The sequence below is a fragment of the Oryctolagus cuniculus genome, chromosome 5, assembly GCF_964237555.1.
Source record: "Oryctolagus cuniculus chromosome 5, mOryCun1.1, whole genome shotgun sequence".
NCBI lineage: Eukaryota > Metazoa > Chordata > Mammalia > Lagomorpha > Leporidae > Oryctolagus > Oryctolagus cuniculus.
The window spans coordinates 92,527,710-92,544,641 of NC_091436.1; the positions used below are offsets into that span (position 1 = coordinate 92,527,710).

At 37.2% G+C, this 16,932-nt stretch overlaps 1 protein-coding gene and 1 long non-coding RNA gene across 4 annotated transcripts in view; one reads left to right on the top strand and one right to left on the bottom strand.

The window, feature by feature from the left end:
- ELOVL4 (ELOVL fatty acid elongase 4) overlaps window positions 1-12,108 on the top strand; it is a 76,560-nt gene extending 64,452 nt beyond the window's left edge. For both annotated transcript variants that reach the window (XM_051854523.2, XM_002714545.5), the window contains 5 exons: window positions 503-690; window positions 2,025-2,105; window positions 6,513-6,684; window positions 7,708-7,835; window positions 9,886-12,108. In XM_051854523.2, coding sequence (XP_051710483.1) covers window positions 529-690; window positions 2,025-2,105; window positions 6,513-6,684; window positions 7,708-7,835; window positions 9,886-10,161 — 819 coding nt within the window. In that variant the 5' untranslated portion in view covers window positions 503-528 and the 3' untranslated portion in view covers window positions 10,162-12,108. The remainder of the gene's footprint in view (window positions 1-502; window positions 691-2,024; window positions 2,106-6,512; window positions 6,685-7,707; window positions 7,836-9,885) is intronic.
- LOC127493015 (uncharacterized) lies at window positions 11,171-16,165 on the bottom strand. Of its 2 annotated transcripts, XR_011388974.1 has the most exons (3): window positions 15,162-16,165; window positions 12,434-13,992; window positions 11,171-11,426 (listed from the first exon to the last, which is right to left on the bottom strand). It is a non-coding gene; the product is annotated as an uncharacterized lncRNA (long non-coding RNA). The 2 variants fall into 2 exon arrangements; XR_011388973.1 differs by lacking the exon at window positions 15,162-16,165 and having other exon boundaries at window positions 12,434-14,604.
- Between the last annotated feature and the right edge of the window lie 767 nt (window positions 16,166-16,932).

Below are 16,932 nucleotides of genomic sequence, written 5' to 3' on the forward strand. Positions count from 1 at the left end.
AATACAGCTGTAGTCTTGTCTTGGATATCTGGGGATGTGCCAGCCACTGAGTCCCCTGCCATCCCTCTCAGTCCCACTCTCCCTGCTTGAAGAGTGGACAGAGAGGGTGACTTGCTCACTACACTACTCGATTTCACAGGTTTAGTGTGAAAGAGAGTTGTTTTCTTAAGATCTTTATTTTCTGCCTGTTGAAGCCTTTCCCAAAGAATTCCTCTTGAGCTCATTTTTTCGAGTTTTTGTAAGCTTTATTTTTTTGTTTTTGTTCTCTATACAACATAATACGAGACATAAGTAATGAAACTTCATTTTCAAAAACTACTTGTGGGAATCAGCCTTGTTTCTCTGTTTTTTTTACATCACGTGTATTTTGTTGAGACTTAAAGGACAGTAACCAGTATTTGATCAGATTGGGAAATTAAGTTGAAACTGTTTAATTCCTTAAAAAGCTTGTTTTATAGAATGTTTATTGTTAAGTAACAGTGCTGTTTTTGTCCCTTTTTAGATAAGCGTGTGGAAGATTGGCCGCTGATGCGGTCTCCATGGCCCACACTGAGTATAAGCACCCTTTATCTCCTGTTCGTGTGGCTGGGTCCAAAATGGATGAAGGACCGAGAGCCTTTCCAGATGCGCTTAGTCCTCATTATCTATAATTTTGGAATGGTTTTGCTTAACCTTTTTATCTTCAGAGAAGTAAGTTCATGAAGTTCACTCTATCATAATTCTCTGTCGTTATTGCAAATTAGATCATGGAAAACCATCATTGTAATATTATACCCCTCAATAACTGTCAGTTAACTTCTCTAAAGTAAATTTTTGGCATTTTTCATTTTTGAATAAAAATATGAAACAATATGTAGGACAGCTGTTTAAAATGAAATCTTTGAATCAGACTGGATTCTAAAATAATGCCTATTGGCTATTGTGACATTGGAAATTATTTAACTTTTCTCAGCCTCATTTCCCCTTCTTTAGAGATATCAGAGTTAAGTGAAATAGTTTTTTGTATGATGTTTGGCACATAATTCAGTAAACTGTACTAGCTGTGTATTTATAATGCTTTATCAGCAGTTTCAGGTTTGGTAACTGATCAAAATGTGCAGATATAAATACCTATTTCAAGTTAATTCCCATTATGCAATATCATTGTATCTTGGGGTGGAACTAAAATGAGTCAGCTGTTGGCTCCTAATTATCCTGTACTTTTCTAGGCACTAGCAAATTCTTTATGACATTTTGAAAGAAAATCCTGAAGGCTGGATTGACAGAGCCATTTTTTAAGTTGCAAGAGAGTAAGGAGTTTGTTTCCTAAGAGACTCATTAAAATTCTGTATGATCCCGGATGATGCCAGCAAAGTGTACAGTAGCTCTTCTTTAAAAGCATTTTTCTCTGCCTGTGTGTTTAGCCTAGCAGTTAAGCTGTTAATATGCAGGTTAAAATGCCTGGGTGCCACATTAGAGGACCTGGCTCCTGACTCTGGCTTCCCAACCATGCAGATCTTGGGGGCAGCAGTGATAGTTGAAGTGACTGGGTTCCTGCCACCCATGTGGGAGGCCTGTATTGAGTTCCCAGCTCCTGCCTTCACCCCTGGCCCAGTTCCTGTCATTGTGGGCAGTTGGGGAGTTAACCAGAGGATGATGCCTCTCTCTTTTCTAATTCTCTCATTATAAAAAATTTCATTTGATTTATTTGAATAGCTTTATGTTATCTGTTAGATACAAACCTTTCTGGATCAAGAATAGAAATCAGTAAAGGCAGAACAGCTGCTTAGCTTGGAGTCATGACAATGAAAGTTTCTTTGGATATTATGGAGTAAATAGAGTGGATGTCTTCGCACAAAAGTTAATGTGATTTTTAATTTAGATTTTAATTATAGAACAAATTAACACATAATAACTTTTAGAAATCCTAATGTGTTTGTATTTAATTTTTAAGTATTGCTTTTAAAATAATTTGAAATACTATATATTATTTTTAATGCTGTATCTACTAAAAGTTTACTCCAAATATTACTGCTTTTTTCTAGTTACTCATGGGATCATATAATGCAGGATACAGCTATATTTGCCAGAGTGTGGATTATTCTAACAATGTTAATGAAGTCAGGGTAAGTACATTAAAAATGTAGTTAGTCAGTAGAAGTGGTTTAATTTTCTTTCTTTCTTTCTTTCTTTTTTTTTTTTTTTTTTTTTTTGACAGAGTGGACAGTGAGAGAGAGAGAGAAAGGTCTTCTTTTGCCGTTGGTTCACCCTCCAATGGCCACCGCAGCCGGCGCGCTGCAGCCAGTGCACCGTGCTGGTCTGAAGGCAGGATCCAGGTGCTTCTCCTGGTCTCCCATGCGGGTGCAGGGCCCAAGCACTTGGGCCATCCTCCACTGCACTCCCGGGCCACAGCAGAGAGCTGGCCTGGAAGAGGGGCAACCGGGACAGAATCCGGCACCCCGACCTAGACTAGAACCTGGTGTGCCGGCACCGCAGCGGAGGATTAGCCTATTGAGCCACGGCACCGGCTGAAGTGGTTTAATTTTATAGGGCCTACTCAGTGAAAAATGCTTTTGAATAGAAAATAATAGTGAAATTACTATGGACTGTTCTGAGCCAGTAAGGCTATGGTTTTCTCTCAAGTCCATAATTGAGAAACTGTTTTCTTACTTTTCTTATATTTTATTTGGTTGTGAGGGTAAATATTCACTCAGATTGCTAGAACGCATTACTTTAAAAAAAAAAGGCAAAAAGAAATATAAGGGGTTGGTGCTGTGGCACAGTAGATTAATCCTCTGCCTTCGGTGCTGGCATCCTGTAGGACACTGGTCCTAATCCTGGCTGCTCCTTTTCCAGTCCAGCTTTCTGCTGTGGCCTGGGAGGGCAGTGGAAGATGGCCCAACTCCTTGGGCCCCTGCACCCGCATGGGAGACCCACAAGAGGCTCTTGGCTTCAAATTGGTGCAGCTCTGGCCATTGCAGCCATTTGGAGATTGAACCAATAGAAGGAAGATATCTCTCTCTCTCTCTCTTTCTCTCTCACACACACTGTCTGTAACTTTACCTCTTAAATAAATAAATTTTTAAAAATAATTTTAAAAAAATTAAAACAAAAAAAAGCAGGGCTGACGTCCTGGTACAGCAGACTGCCAGTTCAAGTCTCAGCTGCTGCATTTCAATCCAGCTCCCTGCTGATGTGCCTGGAAACACAATGAAATTGGCCCAAGAGCTTGGGTCCCTGCCATACACATGGGAGATCCAAGGGGAGTTCCTGGTTCCTGGCTTAGGCCTGGCCCAGACCTGGCTGTTTCAGCCATTGGGGGACTGAACCAGCAAGTGATAGATCTCTCTCTCCCTACTCCCCTCCCTCCCTCCCTACTTCCTTCCCTTCCTCTTTGTCTCTCTGTCTCTCTCTCATACATACACACACACACATACACTATTGCTCTGCCTCTCAAATAAATAAATCTTCTAAAAATAAAAAGTAATTCTATGTTTAACGTAAAGATATTTTAGATTTTTGTTTAAGTTTGTGGTCAAAAATACACACTTATAATGAGAATCTAATTCATCTATTAAGACATTCTGAGGTGGGGCTTATATTTTACACACAGTTAAGGTGCTGCCTTGTGTGCCCACATCCCATGTTGGAGTGCTGGGGTTTGAGTCCTGGCTCCCGTTCTGATCCAGCTTTCTCCTAGCACACTCTGGGAGGCAGCAGTGATGGCTCAAGTATTTGGGTTCCTGCCACCCATCTGGGAGACGTGGATGGAGTTTCTGGCTCCCAAATTAGCTTGGGCCAGCCTCAGTTGTTGTGGGCATTTGGGAAGTGAACCTGTGGATGGAAGATCTCTGTCATTGTCTCTCTCTCTACCTTTCACATAATAGAAAAAAATTAAAAACAAAAGATCTGAAGAAAAGCAAATGTTCAACTATATAACGTTTACAAAATTAAGCATAGCACAATTTGTATAGATATAAATTCAATTTTATTATATTTGCAGAAAAATAAATGATTAGTAATATAATGTTACAGTTTATTTTCCAATTGCCTACATTAGTAAGATTACCATTTAACTCAAGTGGAGAAAGCACATTTTCTTACATTGCTATTTTTTAAGCTCCTGTACTGTGGTTAATACTAAGAATTAATGCAACAAAGAACACATACACTTGTTTCATATTATATGTAATAAAAGTGCACTTAAATTTCATGGAAAATTGAATTAAAAGGTAAGCATATTTTGGTTCCAAAAAGTTTTGAAATCCATACATACATACTTCAGAAAGTTCACAAAAAATTCATATTTTGAGAAAACTATGCATGGCTTTCAAAATTTTTTGCATCTAAATAATTATTTTTAATCCCATTTTCCCGTGAACATTTTGAAGTATGCTCTTGTATGTGGTAATCATTTGATACGTAGTAGCTTCTCTTGAGAAAAGTAGCTTTTGGCCGTGGAGATTGGACAGTAGAAATAACAGTATCCGTGAAGATGCAAAGCCACCTTGGTTCAGTGTTCCTTCCATTTTGTGTTTATAAAGAAGCGTATATAGTTTATGTTTATTAGAAGACTTAATGCTTGCTGCAAAATCACCCCTTATTTGGTCATTTGGTTCTACTCCTTCTGTAAATCAGTATTGATCATCCTCATGCAGATGCTGTGAGGTGTCCTGCCTCATGGTAGGTAAATGGTTAAGAAGAAAACAAAACCCGTGCTGGGCAGAGAGTATCGTGTGGCAGACTACTTTGTTGACATTAGTGGCTTAGAGAAATTTTTTCTTCTGGTAACCGTATTACCAGAAAATCATGCAGGCAGGCACTGACATCTTGCTGGATTGGGAAGAAGGGCAAGGGGAGAGTGTCTGACTTGCTTTTCTTCTGGGAGTATACTTAGAATACCTCATGTACGAGACAGTGTGTTCATATTTTTAGGATAAAGATTCAAAGCTATCACACTGCTAAGTGACCCTACCCTCCTGATATACATAAATTATGAGGTTTTTTTTTAATCTAGAAGGAAAAAGAGCCCGAGATTTGTAACAGATTGTATTTGAAAAGCCCCTCCCACTCCTCTCTCCTACCTAGAACTGGATGCAGTAGAATGAATATTTTATTCAGAGGCTTGTTTTTGTATTCATTGCTACATTGCCAAGACATATCACTTTTCACTTTGGTGTAGTCTGTTCAAACATATCTATTATAGCTTACAAACCAAGAAGAAGAATTAATTATTATGAAATGTGAACGTGACTGGTGTAGAGGCCCAGATGGAGGAAAAATAGCACATTGTTTCTTTCCTTCTAGATAAAGTTTACTGTGCTAAAATGGTTACAGTTGCACTTTATTTTAAAATACTAACCTGATAGTGAAGACTAAATAGAATATTGCTGTAAGTGTACTATGCTGAAATGGTTAGTTTAAAGTACTTAACCTGATAGTAAAGACTAAATACAGTGTTTAGTTAACTACTTAAGCTTATTTTCAACCAATTTGATCATTTTCAACAGAATTATTATTCAAGCAAATTCAATAAATTCTCAAAGTGTAAATACAAGACTTGTTTTGGTTTGGCCTTTCTCTGTCATCTTTCCCATACTCTAAAATTGTCATTGTGTTTTTCAAAAGCAAAAATGAAACTAACATAAAGCCATGCCATCTACAAGATGCAGGTATAAATTGAGAGAGGGCTCTCTCAACTCTAAAAGCCCTCTCCTATCTGAATACATCTGTCAGACCTCTAGTGCACAAAACTATAACTAGATTTCAGTTATGTACCTCCTTATATGTCTGGTGGATGCTTATCGTAGAAAATGCTTGACATAGAAAATTACCTTTTGGTTACTCTTACAATAGGATTCATGTAAAATATTTTCCAGTGTATGTACAGAGGTCACCTCTTACCAGATCCTTAATCTCAGTATGTCATGTAATCTTTCTGCACCATCTGGTGTCTTAATTAGAGCCCAGGAAAAGAAAAGACTTACTCGTGTAAACAGGATTATATTTATGACCTAGGAAATATTTGATGTTTTTGTTTGTTCATTTCAATTTATCATGTTAATGATTTTACAACCTAACACAAACAGCTATAATAGGATAGTTACTTTGGTATACATGTTGAAGTGAGAGACAGATCCCTGACAGAGACCAGATGCCACATATGTTTATTTACAGGTTTGTCTAAGGTATAATGTAGGCTGAGCATGAAGAACTGAAACAGATTTACAAAATACATCTCAGTTTCTCAATCAAATGTGCTTATGGCTCTGTATTAGGGACACCACTGGTGTGGCAAACTGAACTTTGTGTCAATAGTATTGCCACTGTGTAGGTACAGCTTTGAATTCTTTTCTGTTTGTCCCCACAGATAGATGTCTGGGTTTCTAACCTACCTAGCAAAAAATGATTCCATGTCTGGTGCCTTTTGGGCAACGAAGATTGCTTTGGGCTTGTGTACAATGAGTAGAAATAAATCTATAGAGTAGCTGTCATTTTGATGTTTCTAACATGTTTTCCCTTTCTTTTCATAGATAGCTGCTGCTTTATGGTGGTACTTTGTATCTAAAGGAGTTGAATATTTGGACACAGTGTTTTTTATCCTTCGGAAGAAAAACAATCAAGTTTCTTTCCTTCATGTATACCACCACTGTACCATGTTTACATTGTGGTGGATTGGGATTAAATGGGTTGCAGGGGGACAAGGTGAGCATCTTCAAGACTACTAAATTGCATAATCCTGTTGCATGGAAAATAATGAGAAACTAGACATTTGTCTTTGTCTATCATTTAAGTTTTTTATAGTTAATAATTTCAGTGTTCATTTTATTTTCTTAAAGTTTGAAGAAAGTAAAGCTTTAGCTTTTTATCTGTGATGGAATTAGCATGCAGTGATTTCCCCCAGAAATGAGCATAAACAGGGCCAAAATGTGGAAAATGGTATTTTGATGGGGAACAATTCTAGCAGCTCTTATCCAGAGGATACCAACATACAGCCCCTTGAGTCTCAAAATTTCATCTTCAGCCCAAACTAAGCACTCATTCCTGCTCTTAGTATAAGCCTTAAGCTGTTGGTTCTTATTCAAAGGGAATTTTATATAGCCCTGTTAATCTGAACTCACAGTTTGGCCAAGATTTGCCTCCAGTCTTTTCAGACGTCTGTAGATTAAGGATGATTCACATCACTGAGCTGGAAACAGACGTTTCCTGATGAGGATACAAGTCATTAAGTGCAGTTCACGTTGGTGCTTCATATTGTCATGGATTAATTGGCAGCCTAGCAACTCACACATATAAATTATTATTGGGGACTCAATTTAAAACAACACAATTTAAGACAAGCTCTGTAATTTTCAAAGAAAACTAGTAAATCTGAACTCATCTGTGAAATCACTTCATGACATAATTCATTATTATTACATCTGTACTTTGATGAAATTGATGTTCTGAAAAGAATGCCATTGATTGGAATATCTCTGTAATTTATTCAGTGTGTGCAGTATTATCATATTTAAAAATATTTAGAAACCTAAGAAATAAGTTTTTTTGGTTGATATGTATATACTGATACATCTAAAAACCGTAATGAGATATTTATAAATTGACTTACATACTTTTATGTAGATCTTTTCCCCACACACCAATATTGTGCATTTATTTATTTTATATTTCTGTGGTTTGCTATTTAATAACTTTTTTATTGTGCAATTACTTGTGGTTTTTCTAAAGCATTTTTTGGCGCCCAAATGAATTCCTTCATCCATGTGATAATGTACTCCTACTATGGGCTAACTGCATTTGGCCCATGGATTCAGAAGTATCTTTGGTGGAAACGATACCTGACCATGTTGCAGCTGGTGAGTTAAATGCTTCCAAAATTTCTTCTGGTGAAATACTAAAAATGTTTGAATTTTATTAATTGTAAGTTGCAGAGTTATTTTAGATAATTTTCTATTATACAATTGTCATTATGCTGTAGCTGTGACAGTTGAAGTTATATGGACCTAACCAACATACTCTTAGACTTATTGGCTTTAAATCCTTAAAATTTAGACATAGCACTTGTCCTTTAAAGGAAGCATTCTTTAAACAGATCTGTGGACGGGATAAAAAGCTAAGCACACCACAAATTAGATTCCTGTGTGACTTGAAAAGTGATGTATTTCTTTTCCTCTGGTGATCCTTTTTCATTTTAAAGTGTTGTAACTTCTCTTCATCCTGTTCGTTCTTTTATTTTCTGTCTTCATTCCATTTTCCATCCTTGTTAACAAATTTCATATGCTTAGTATAGAAAGTTGAGAAGAAAGCACAGAGCTAAGGGATTAGTGGGATAAGGGGAAGGGAATAAGGAATACTTCTCTGAATCACTGACTGTAGAGAGCAGAGCCTGGCAGTTTGAATTTTCAGCACATGGCCCTACCAGGACTTCTTGTAGCTTCTCAAACACAAGCCTCAGTGCAATATTCAAAACTAGGTGCTACCCTGTAATCAAACCGAAAATCCAAAACCAACTTGGTAGCTAATCGCCAAGCTTTAGAATCTATGATAATTTGCTTTAATCATAGTGTGTACACAGTTTTATCAGTAGAATCACATTTGGAAATACTATCCATCTCTGCTTTAAGTTGCTCAACAGCTGGCTAACCAAACAGGAAACACAGCTTTGGGGGAATGCTGGCTATGAAGGATGCATTTGTAACTGAAATGCTACAGGAAACTTCCTCCAGTATTTCTGCAAGCTGTTTATATAGTTGGATAATTTGTTTCCCTCAGTCATTAGTAAACAGACCTAAGAAAATGAAAAGGTAGCCCAAATCCTGAGTTACTGACGTCTGTGTTGTTGGAGCCTGCCCTGCCACTCTGTTGAGCAATGCCACACTCAATCACACCCTTCTACACACCCTTTTTTATTGGTACAGCTCTTAAAAACCATTGTGAAACCTAAAGTCCCTTAAATTTGGCTGTTTGCCGTCAAAAGTTGTAAAAAGTTGTTTAATAAATTTCTGGCTCATATACAATAAATTATTTTAATAATATTTAATTGGACAATATTGATAGTGCTATCCTTAAAAAAGAAATCACAATTGCCATTTAAAATAGGGTGCTGAATGTGTATTTTCAAGCAGGAAATTTTCTCAGTAATTAATTGTGTGAGTTAATCTTGAAAAGTTACCCTTGTTACCAACATCGAATTCACAGTTCTTTGTCACAAACCATTCATTTATTGATGCATCAGAATTTGAAGTTGTTTCATTATTTTAAGCATCTCAAGTTTTGGTTTTTCCTTTTCAAAACTCTTAAAATTGAAAAGTAATTTTTTGTTCTTTTTCTCAAATATCTACTAAATTTTTTTGAAATTGCTGGTTTTTAAAGGATTATGGTCTTTCAGTTGCAAATTTACCTGTTTCATATCTGAAAGAAACAGATAATGAGCCACTTTCATAAGTTCATCCTGCTTTCTGATAATCTGGTGAAAAGAAATCAGTCCAAAATCAGTCCAAAATGTGAGAGGAATGCAAAGTTGAAGAGCCTACAATACCACTCCACTCCAGTCCTGGGCCATCCCCTCCCACCGCCCGCATCAGAGCTCATTATTCAGCCAGTATTCACTGAGTCCAGACACCTCACTAAGGACTTTATCAATGAGCAAGACAAAGCCTTGCCTTCTTTAATTATATTCTAGTGGAAAGATAGACAGTAAAGGATCCAACAAATATAAAATGCAATTTCAGATAGTTGTGATTCCTTTCTCGATGAGAAAGGAGCCAGAGAACTCTTAAACCTTGAAGAGTGGCAATATTTGGGCCAGTGACAGCTATGTAGACAGTTCTGATGTTGTTAAAACATGTTTGAGATTACAATGTATGGAGATCAAACATATGCAGCACTGCTGTCTTTGTTTTTCAGGTTCAGTTCCATGTGACCATTGGACACACAGCACTGTCTCTCTACACTGATTGCCCCTTCCCCAAATGGATGCACTGGGCTTTAATTGCCTATGCAATCAGCTTCATCTTCCTCTTCCTTAACTTCTACATTCGGACATACAATGAGCCTAAGAAACCCAAAACTGGAAAAACAGCCATGAATGGTATTTCAGCAAATGGTGTGAACAAATCAGACAACCAGCTAGTGATAGAAAATGGAAAAAAGCAGAAAAATGGAAAAGCAAAAGGAGAGTAAATTGAACTGGGCCTTACCTGTTGTTGACAGTGAGGAGACTCCTATGTCATAGAAAATTTCAGGGAAAACAGAAGCAGAGGAGGATTTGGGGGTGGGGAGAAGAGGCAAATGTGCTCTTTGTGCTCTAATAACCTTTAGACTGAGCAAAGTGTTAAATATAATGCCCAGATGCGTTATTTATGAAGTTTTTATTTTAAACTTTTTTTTTTTTTATTAACCTTGATGTTGTCAAGACCAAAGCAATCGACACGTGACTTTGGAGACTCTCCCTTGTTCACATCCACTTATCTACTGGGGGAGATTTTTCATGTATCACCCATTCTTCAGTCAGAATTTCAGATGATCAGAGGAACAGTCTATGAATTTTTTTCTGATAAATGACTGAATACCTACTGATTAAAATCAGTTACCTTACATTTTTCTGGTCCAAAGTGGGAAATTCAGATACATTTAAATTAATATTTGAAAACAATAAAATAAATTTGTGCATTTGGATTCATATGGTGACCAGAATGGTCAACTCTCTCCACCTCTAGTCAGAATATACCTTTTTGGTTGTAATTAAATTTTAAAAACCTGCTGATCTCTGTAGAATCTTAGAGGCTTGATGATGATGGTGTTGGTGAAAATAAGAAAGCATTAACTAAAAATCCTGTCAAGTGACCCAAAGGTCACCATGACTCACAGCACAAATCACTGTGGGAAACAATTTTTGTGATGAGAAGGCAGCCTTTGAATACTCCTATTATTAGCAAGCAGAAATCTATTATGAAAATTAAGATTGATGTCTGATGGAAACATGAAACAACTCATGTCTTTCTTGGTAACATCATAACATAGTTACATCTGTGTGCTCTTAGAAGAGAGTCTGTTGATTTTTGTCAGGCTTTCATTGTTTTGATTTGTGGCTGTTACTGATTTTCATTTGTGGAAATATACCTACCTCTTCTGTTGGAAAGAACATTTAAAATTAAATAAATTTTAATTAAAAAAATCAAGGAGTCCTCTAATGTAAATTTTAATAGCAACTTTCAAATCCACTGTTTTTTTTTTTTTTGATTTTTTACAAATAGCATACACCAAACATTTCCATGAAACTATGCTTCTCTTTCAATATGTTTAATTTTGGAGTGATATTTCCCTTGTGACTAAGTTGCAAGATCTTATTTATTAACTCATCATGAAGTATAAATCCATCTTGGTGCAATATTCTTGACTCCTTGGTGCTAAAAGATTGTTAAATTCAGTACTTGATGTTACAAGGTCTGTAATTGTTAAAACACAATGAATAAAAGTGAGAGTAGTCAGAACTATCAAAATTGCTATTTACAAATGAAATATTTCATGTAATAGAAATGATCAACTGAAAATAAAGCAGGAAGAAGAACTTGTACCGTGTTTTATTACAAAGGTTAATTTGGAGGGGATGTTACACAGGGATCATTACAGAAAGTGTGACCCCCAAAAGCATGAATAATTTCTAAGTGTTTCAACAACATGTCAAAACCGCATGTGTAGGATGTATGCTGTCTGTACAGATAAACTATTTCAGAATATTTTGTAAACTATATTTATTGTGCATTAATTTTACATACTTTCTTCCCAAAGGCATGCAGTCCTGAGAATTGCAAACAGTTTGCAACACATAAAGTAGTTTGGTCTAAGAGGATTCAATAACTTTGTTTTTGCTGCTCAGTGTGTGATGACTAGAGATTTGTAAATCTTTGTGAACATTCTGTACTGGCTCCCCAGAGCTATTTGTTCCCTGCTACCTGATTTCTGCACAATAAATATACTATTGCTGTGGGAAAAATTATTTTTTGTTAATTAGTTTATTATGCTGTAATTTTGTGCTATGTATTTATGTATTTTGTTTAGCTGTTAATGTTCTAAATTCTTTTCTGTTGCCCATTTCTTACATAGAAAATAAAGGAGACTAGAACATGAGCACCTACAATTTCTGGTAAAAAGCTTATAAGGTAGTATATTTTTATTTTAAGAAATGAGTAGCTTTTGGAAGGCTTTTGCATTTGGACATAAAATATCATTTTATCTTAAATTATTCTTATGTAAATGGAGGAGCATTTTCTTATATTTGAATCACAGTCCTTACTGTACTTCAGTAGCTTCTGTAATTTATCTGCATCATGGATAAGTTGCATGATTTATATCTAAAAATCTGTGAATAACAATTATATCCCCCCTTTCAATACAACTTTGTCACTAACATAAAACAGGGAGGTTATCAGATGTTTGTGTTGACAAGAAATACCTGAGACATCAGCAGTGATGTCTTACATAATCCACGACTAGCTCTTCTTTTTTCTCCATTACTAGTTTTCACATTATTTTGTTAATTGTTTTTCTTCCTTGTCTTCTACACACAAGACATTTAAAATATTTCAATATTATGTTCAGATTTTAGAACATGGGATCTAGCAGTGCTTTTATCTTATTAAGAATATTTTTGGTTTACAAGTTGGTTCCATATCTGCAACTCAGCTTCCCTGTAAAGGAGAACGAGAACCTGGAGGTAGAAGTGGTTTTTGCTGTATTATCTGTTTCATCATGCCACAGCAAGCAGCAGATGTTGACTATAGAGGCAGAACTTTTGAGTCTCAGCCTCATTAGAATGAGAAACCACACAACTATTCACATTCTCTTTACCTTTTCCTTGTTATGGCCTTAACTTCAGCCAGCTGTGTTCTTACAGCTCTATCAGGAAACGAGGACCACAGATATCCAGGATGTGAGCTGCTGTGCTCAGCACAGACCTGGGTGACTTAGGCATCCTGCTAGACAGTAACTAGGACAGCTGAGAGGCACGGTGATGCTGAGCTGTCTGTTTTTTAGTAGAGGGCTGTGAATCTGGATGGACAATGGAAGACCTGAATTGAGGGAGTGGGAAAGGGGAAGGTTGCGGGTGGGAGGGACGTTATGGGGGGGAAGCCATTGTAATCTATAAGCTGTACTTTGGAAATTTATATTCATTAAATAAAAGTCAAAAAAAAGAAAAAAGAAAAAAAAAGAAAGTAGTTGATATATAGAAGCATTACCACATGAGGACTGTGAGATTCCAGAATACATTACTGAAAGAGCCTTGTGCTTTAGGAAGGTGGTCTATAACTAGCTTTAGCTGATTAAGTAACAAGAGTTGTTGTTGTTTTTTTTTTTTTCCAAAGATTTATTTGGAAGAGTTATAGAGAGAAGGAGAGATGGGTGGGGGGGGGGAATCTTCCACCCACTAGTTCACTCTAAAATGACCAAAATGACCTGGGCTGGACCAGGCAGAAGCCAGGAGGCAGGAGCTTCTTCTGTGTCTCCCATGTGGGTATCAGGGGCCCAGAGACTTGGGCCATCTTCTCCAATTTCCTAGGTGCATTAGCAGGAAGCTGGATCTGAAGTGGAGCAGCCCAGGATTTGAATTGGCACCCATATGGATACCAGCACCACAGGTGGCAGCTTAACCTGCTTCAACACAGTGCTGGCCCCATAATGAGTTTTAGGTGGGCAAAGGGTGATCTGAGTTACTTCTTGATTCTTGTGGAGTTGTGTGTCTAGGTTTTGCTGCATACATTAAGAAATTAAACTTTTTTTTTTAAAAAATTAAACTTTGTTCTACCTGTTTAGAAACAGAACTTCCCACCCCCCCCCATTTTACCATATAAATGCAGATTTATACATCCACATGTGAAAAGATGTTCTTTCATACCTTTGCTCCTTAGAAAGCTATCTGCTCTTAAGTAGAAACTCCGTTTAGATTTATTGATCTTTTTTTCTGTTCTCATATGTGAGGTTTTCCCAGGGAAGGTGTTCTTAAAGTAGTATCTCCTTTGAGAATAAAATGCATGTTGAAATGCATCACTTGATCTCTCTAATTATAATAATATAATGCAGCTATCAGAAGATCACATTGTATTTTAATGTCTATCAAAAATTTCCAAATTAAAAGCTATCTTGACTAAAAAACTTTGTAAGGTTTAAATAATAGTCATTTCTAAAAAGAATAGGATGTCAAAATTATTACTTCCCCATTTAAATGCAAGACTGAGAGTTATAAAGAATTAGTATGTCTTTAACTCATATTCCTTGCACTCTGTGTCTCTAGGTCTCCCTGAATTTCTTTGCTGCATTTTACAGAAGCCAGTTCGATTGCACCTTTTTGGTCTTTAAGGTTTTTCTTTGTATTTGCCATGGGGAGAAAGGAGCACCCAGTTCAGATTCATCCCTGGTGCATCATATTTGAAATGTTTCTCCTCCCTGTGAGGAAGCTACCCCAAGAACCAGTCTTTCAAGAATAAAAACGACCTAGGTATTTGGTAATGAGAGGGCTGGGTAGCTCATGAGTCTTGCATTATAAGACAGCATTGTTAGCAACAGTCTCACTGCTAAGTGTGGCTTGTGTTCTAATTTCTTTTTTTTTCTCTATTTCCTCAAACAGTTTCTTTTTTTTTTTTATTTTATTTAATGAACAAATTTCCAAAGTACAGCTTATGGATTACAATAGCTCCCCCCCCCCGCCATAACTTCCCTCCCACCCACAACACTCCCCTCTCCCACTCCCTCTCCCCTACCATTCACATCAAGATTAATTTTCAATTATCTTTATATACAGAAGATCAATTTAGCATATATTAAGTAAAGATTTCAACAATTTGCACCCACACAGAAACACAAAGTGTAAAATACTACTAGTTATAGCATTGAGTACTAGTTATAGCATTAATTAAACACCTAAGAGTAATTTTGTGTATTAATTACAGAGTTCAACCAATAGTTTAAGTAGAACATAAAAAATACTAAAAGGGTAAAGTATTAAGTTCTTTTTTTCTTTTTCTTTTTTTGTTATATAGGTTTTTTTATTTAATAAATGTGAATTTACGAAGTGCAACTTTTGTATTGTTGTGGCTTCCCTTCCCCAACCTCCCTCCCTCCTGTGGCCCTCCCCTCTCCCACTCCCTCTCCCATCCCGCCCTTCATTGAGTTTCATTTTCAATTACCTTCATATACTGAAGATCAACTTAGTATATACTAAGCAAGGATTTCAACAGGCTGCACTCACACAACCGCACAAGGTATAGGGTATTGTTCGACTAGTAGTGTTGTTTTTAAGTTTCATAGTAAAGCACATTAAGGACAGAGATCCTACATGGGGAGCATGTACCCAGTGACTCCCGTTGTTGATTTAACAATTGGCATTCTTATTTATGACGTCAGCAATCACCCGAGACTCTTGCTGTGAGCTGTCTAGGCTATGGAAGCCCCTTGAGTTCACCGACTCTGAACTTGTTTAGTCAAGGTTTAGTGGAGGTTCCTTCCTTCCTTCAGAAAAAGGCGCCTCTCTCCTTGATGGCCTGTTCCTTCTGCTGGGGTCTTGTTCACCAGGATCTTTCATTTAGATTGTGTTTTGCCACCGTGTCATGGCTTTCCATGCCTGTGAGACTCTCATGGACCTTTTAGCCAGATCTGAATGTCCCAAGGGTTGATTCTGAGGCAGGAGTGCTGCCATTCTATGAGTCTGCTGTGTGTCCTGTTTCCCCCGCAGGATCATTCTCTCCCTTTTAATTCTATCCTTCATTAGTTGTTTACACTGGTCTTATTTGTGAAATCTCATCGACACATACCCTATCTTTTTGATCGGTTGTGTATTTATACTTATCACTTTACCAAGTGTGCTGGCATTGGTACATGCCTCCTTGGTAAGATTGAGTTGAAATCCTCTGGCACATTTCTAGTTCCACCGTTGGAGGTAAGTCCGAGTGAGCATGTGCCAACCTATATATATCTCTAATTTCCTCAGTAAATCTAAGGGTCATATACAACACCTAAATTTCTATAGGCATATAGTTAGGGTCTATCACCTGTTAAGATACAATTGGATTTCAAATATATTCCAATTTTAGTTACTATAGTGAACTTATTAGGAAAATGGTATAAGATCACAAAAGAGCAAACAACTGCTCTTCAAAGCTATATTTATTCCACATTATCTAGGTGTTTTTCTTATGCTTCAAGGATTTCTTGTAAAAATGATATCTAATCTTTCCTCTAGAAAGATTACTATCTTTCCTCTAGAAAGATACTCATGAGGTAAAGAGTACCCAGATGAACTTGGGGAACAAATTGCTATTTTACCTTTGGAATTAACATCCTGGAGTCTACCCTAAATATTAACTACTTCAGAAATCCAGCACTGTCGTTAGGTTAGAGTGCTTGAAGTTTATCTGCACTATGAATTTATTGCTATTCTCCTAACAGTTTCTCTCTTGTTTCCTTCTGTATTACAGTTTGGAGAGCTGACATGAAATCGTAAAAGACCCCCTAAAATTTACCTGAAATGTGGCCCCTTAAAGTTCCATAGAAATGCTATCAGGGGTGCCACATGCACTACCGGAGTTTTGGGTGCCTTATGATTTCACCACGGGCTTATTACTAAATCCCTGATATTAATAAGCCTGAGAGGGTTCTTGCCTAGTATTTAGAGAAGAATTCTAAATACCGGCACAGATACACGAGGCAGCATGGTATGTTTTAAGCTTTTATTTAGTAAGAAAGGTGCATAAGAGAATGAGAGCTTTATTTTGGGGAGAGAGGTGAATAGGGGTTCATACCAAGCACCAGGAAGCAGCCATGTGGAGGAGCATCTAGGCCAGGAAGCCTAGAGCACATGGCCCGAAGGCCATGCGCCCTGGAGGCGCAGGGCTACAGCAAGCCCTGTCCTGGCAAGAGGCCAGGGAAGAAGAGCAGGGGCCCAGGCACACTGTGCCCTAG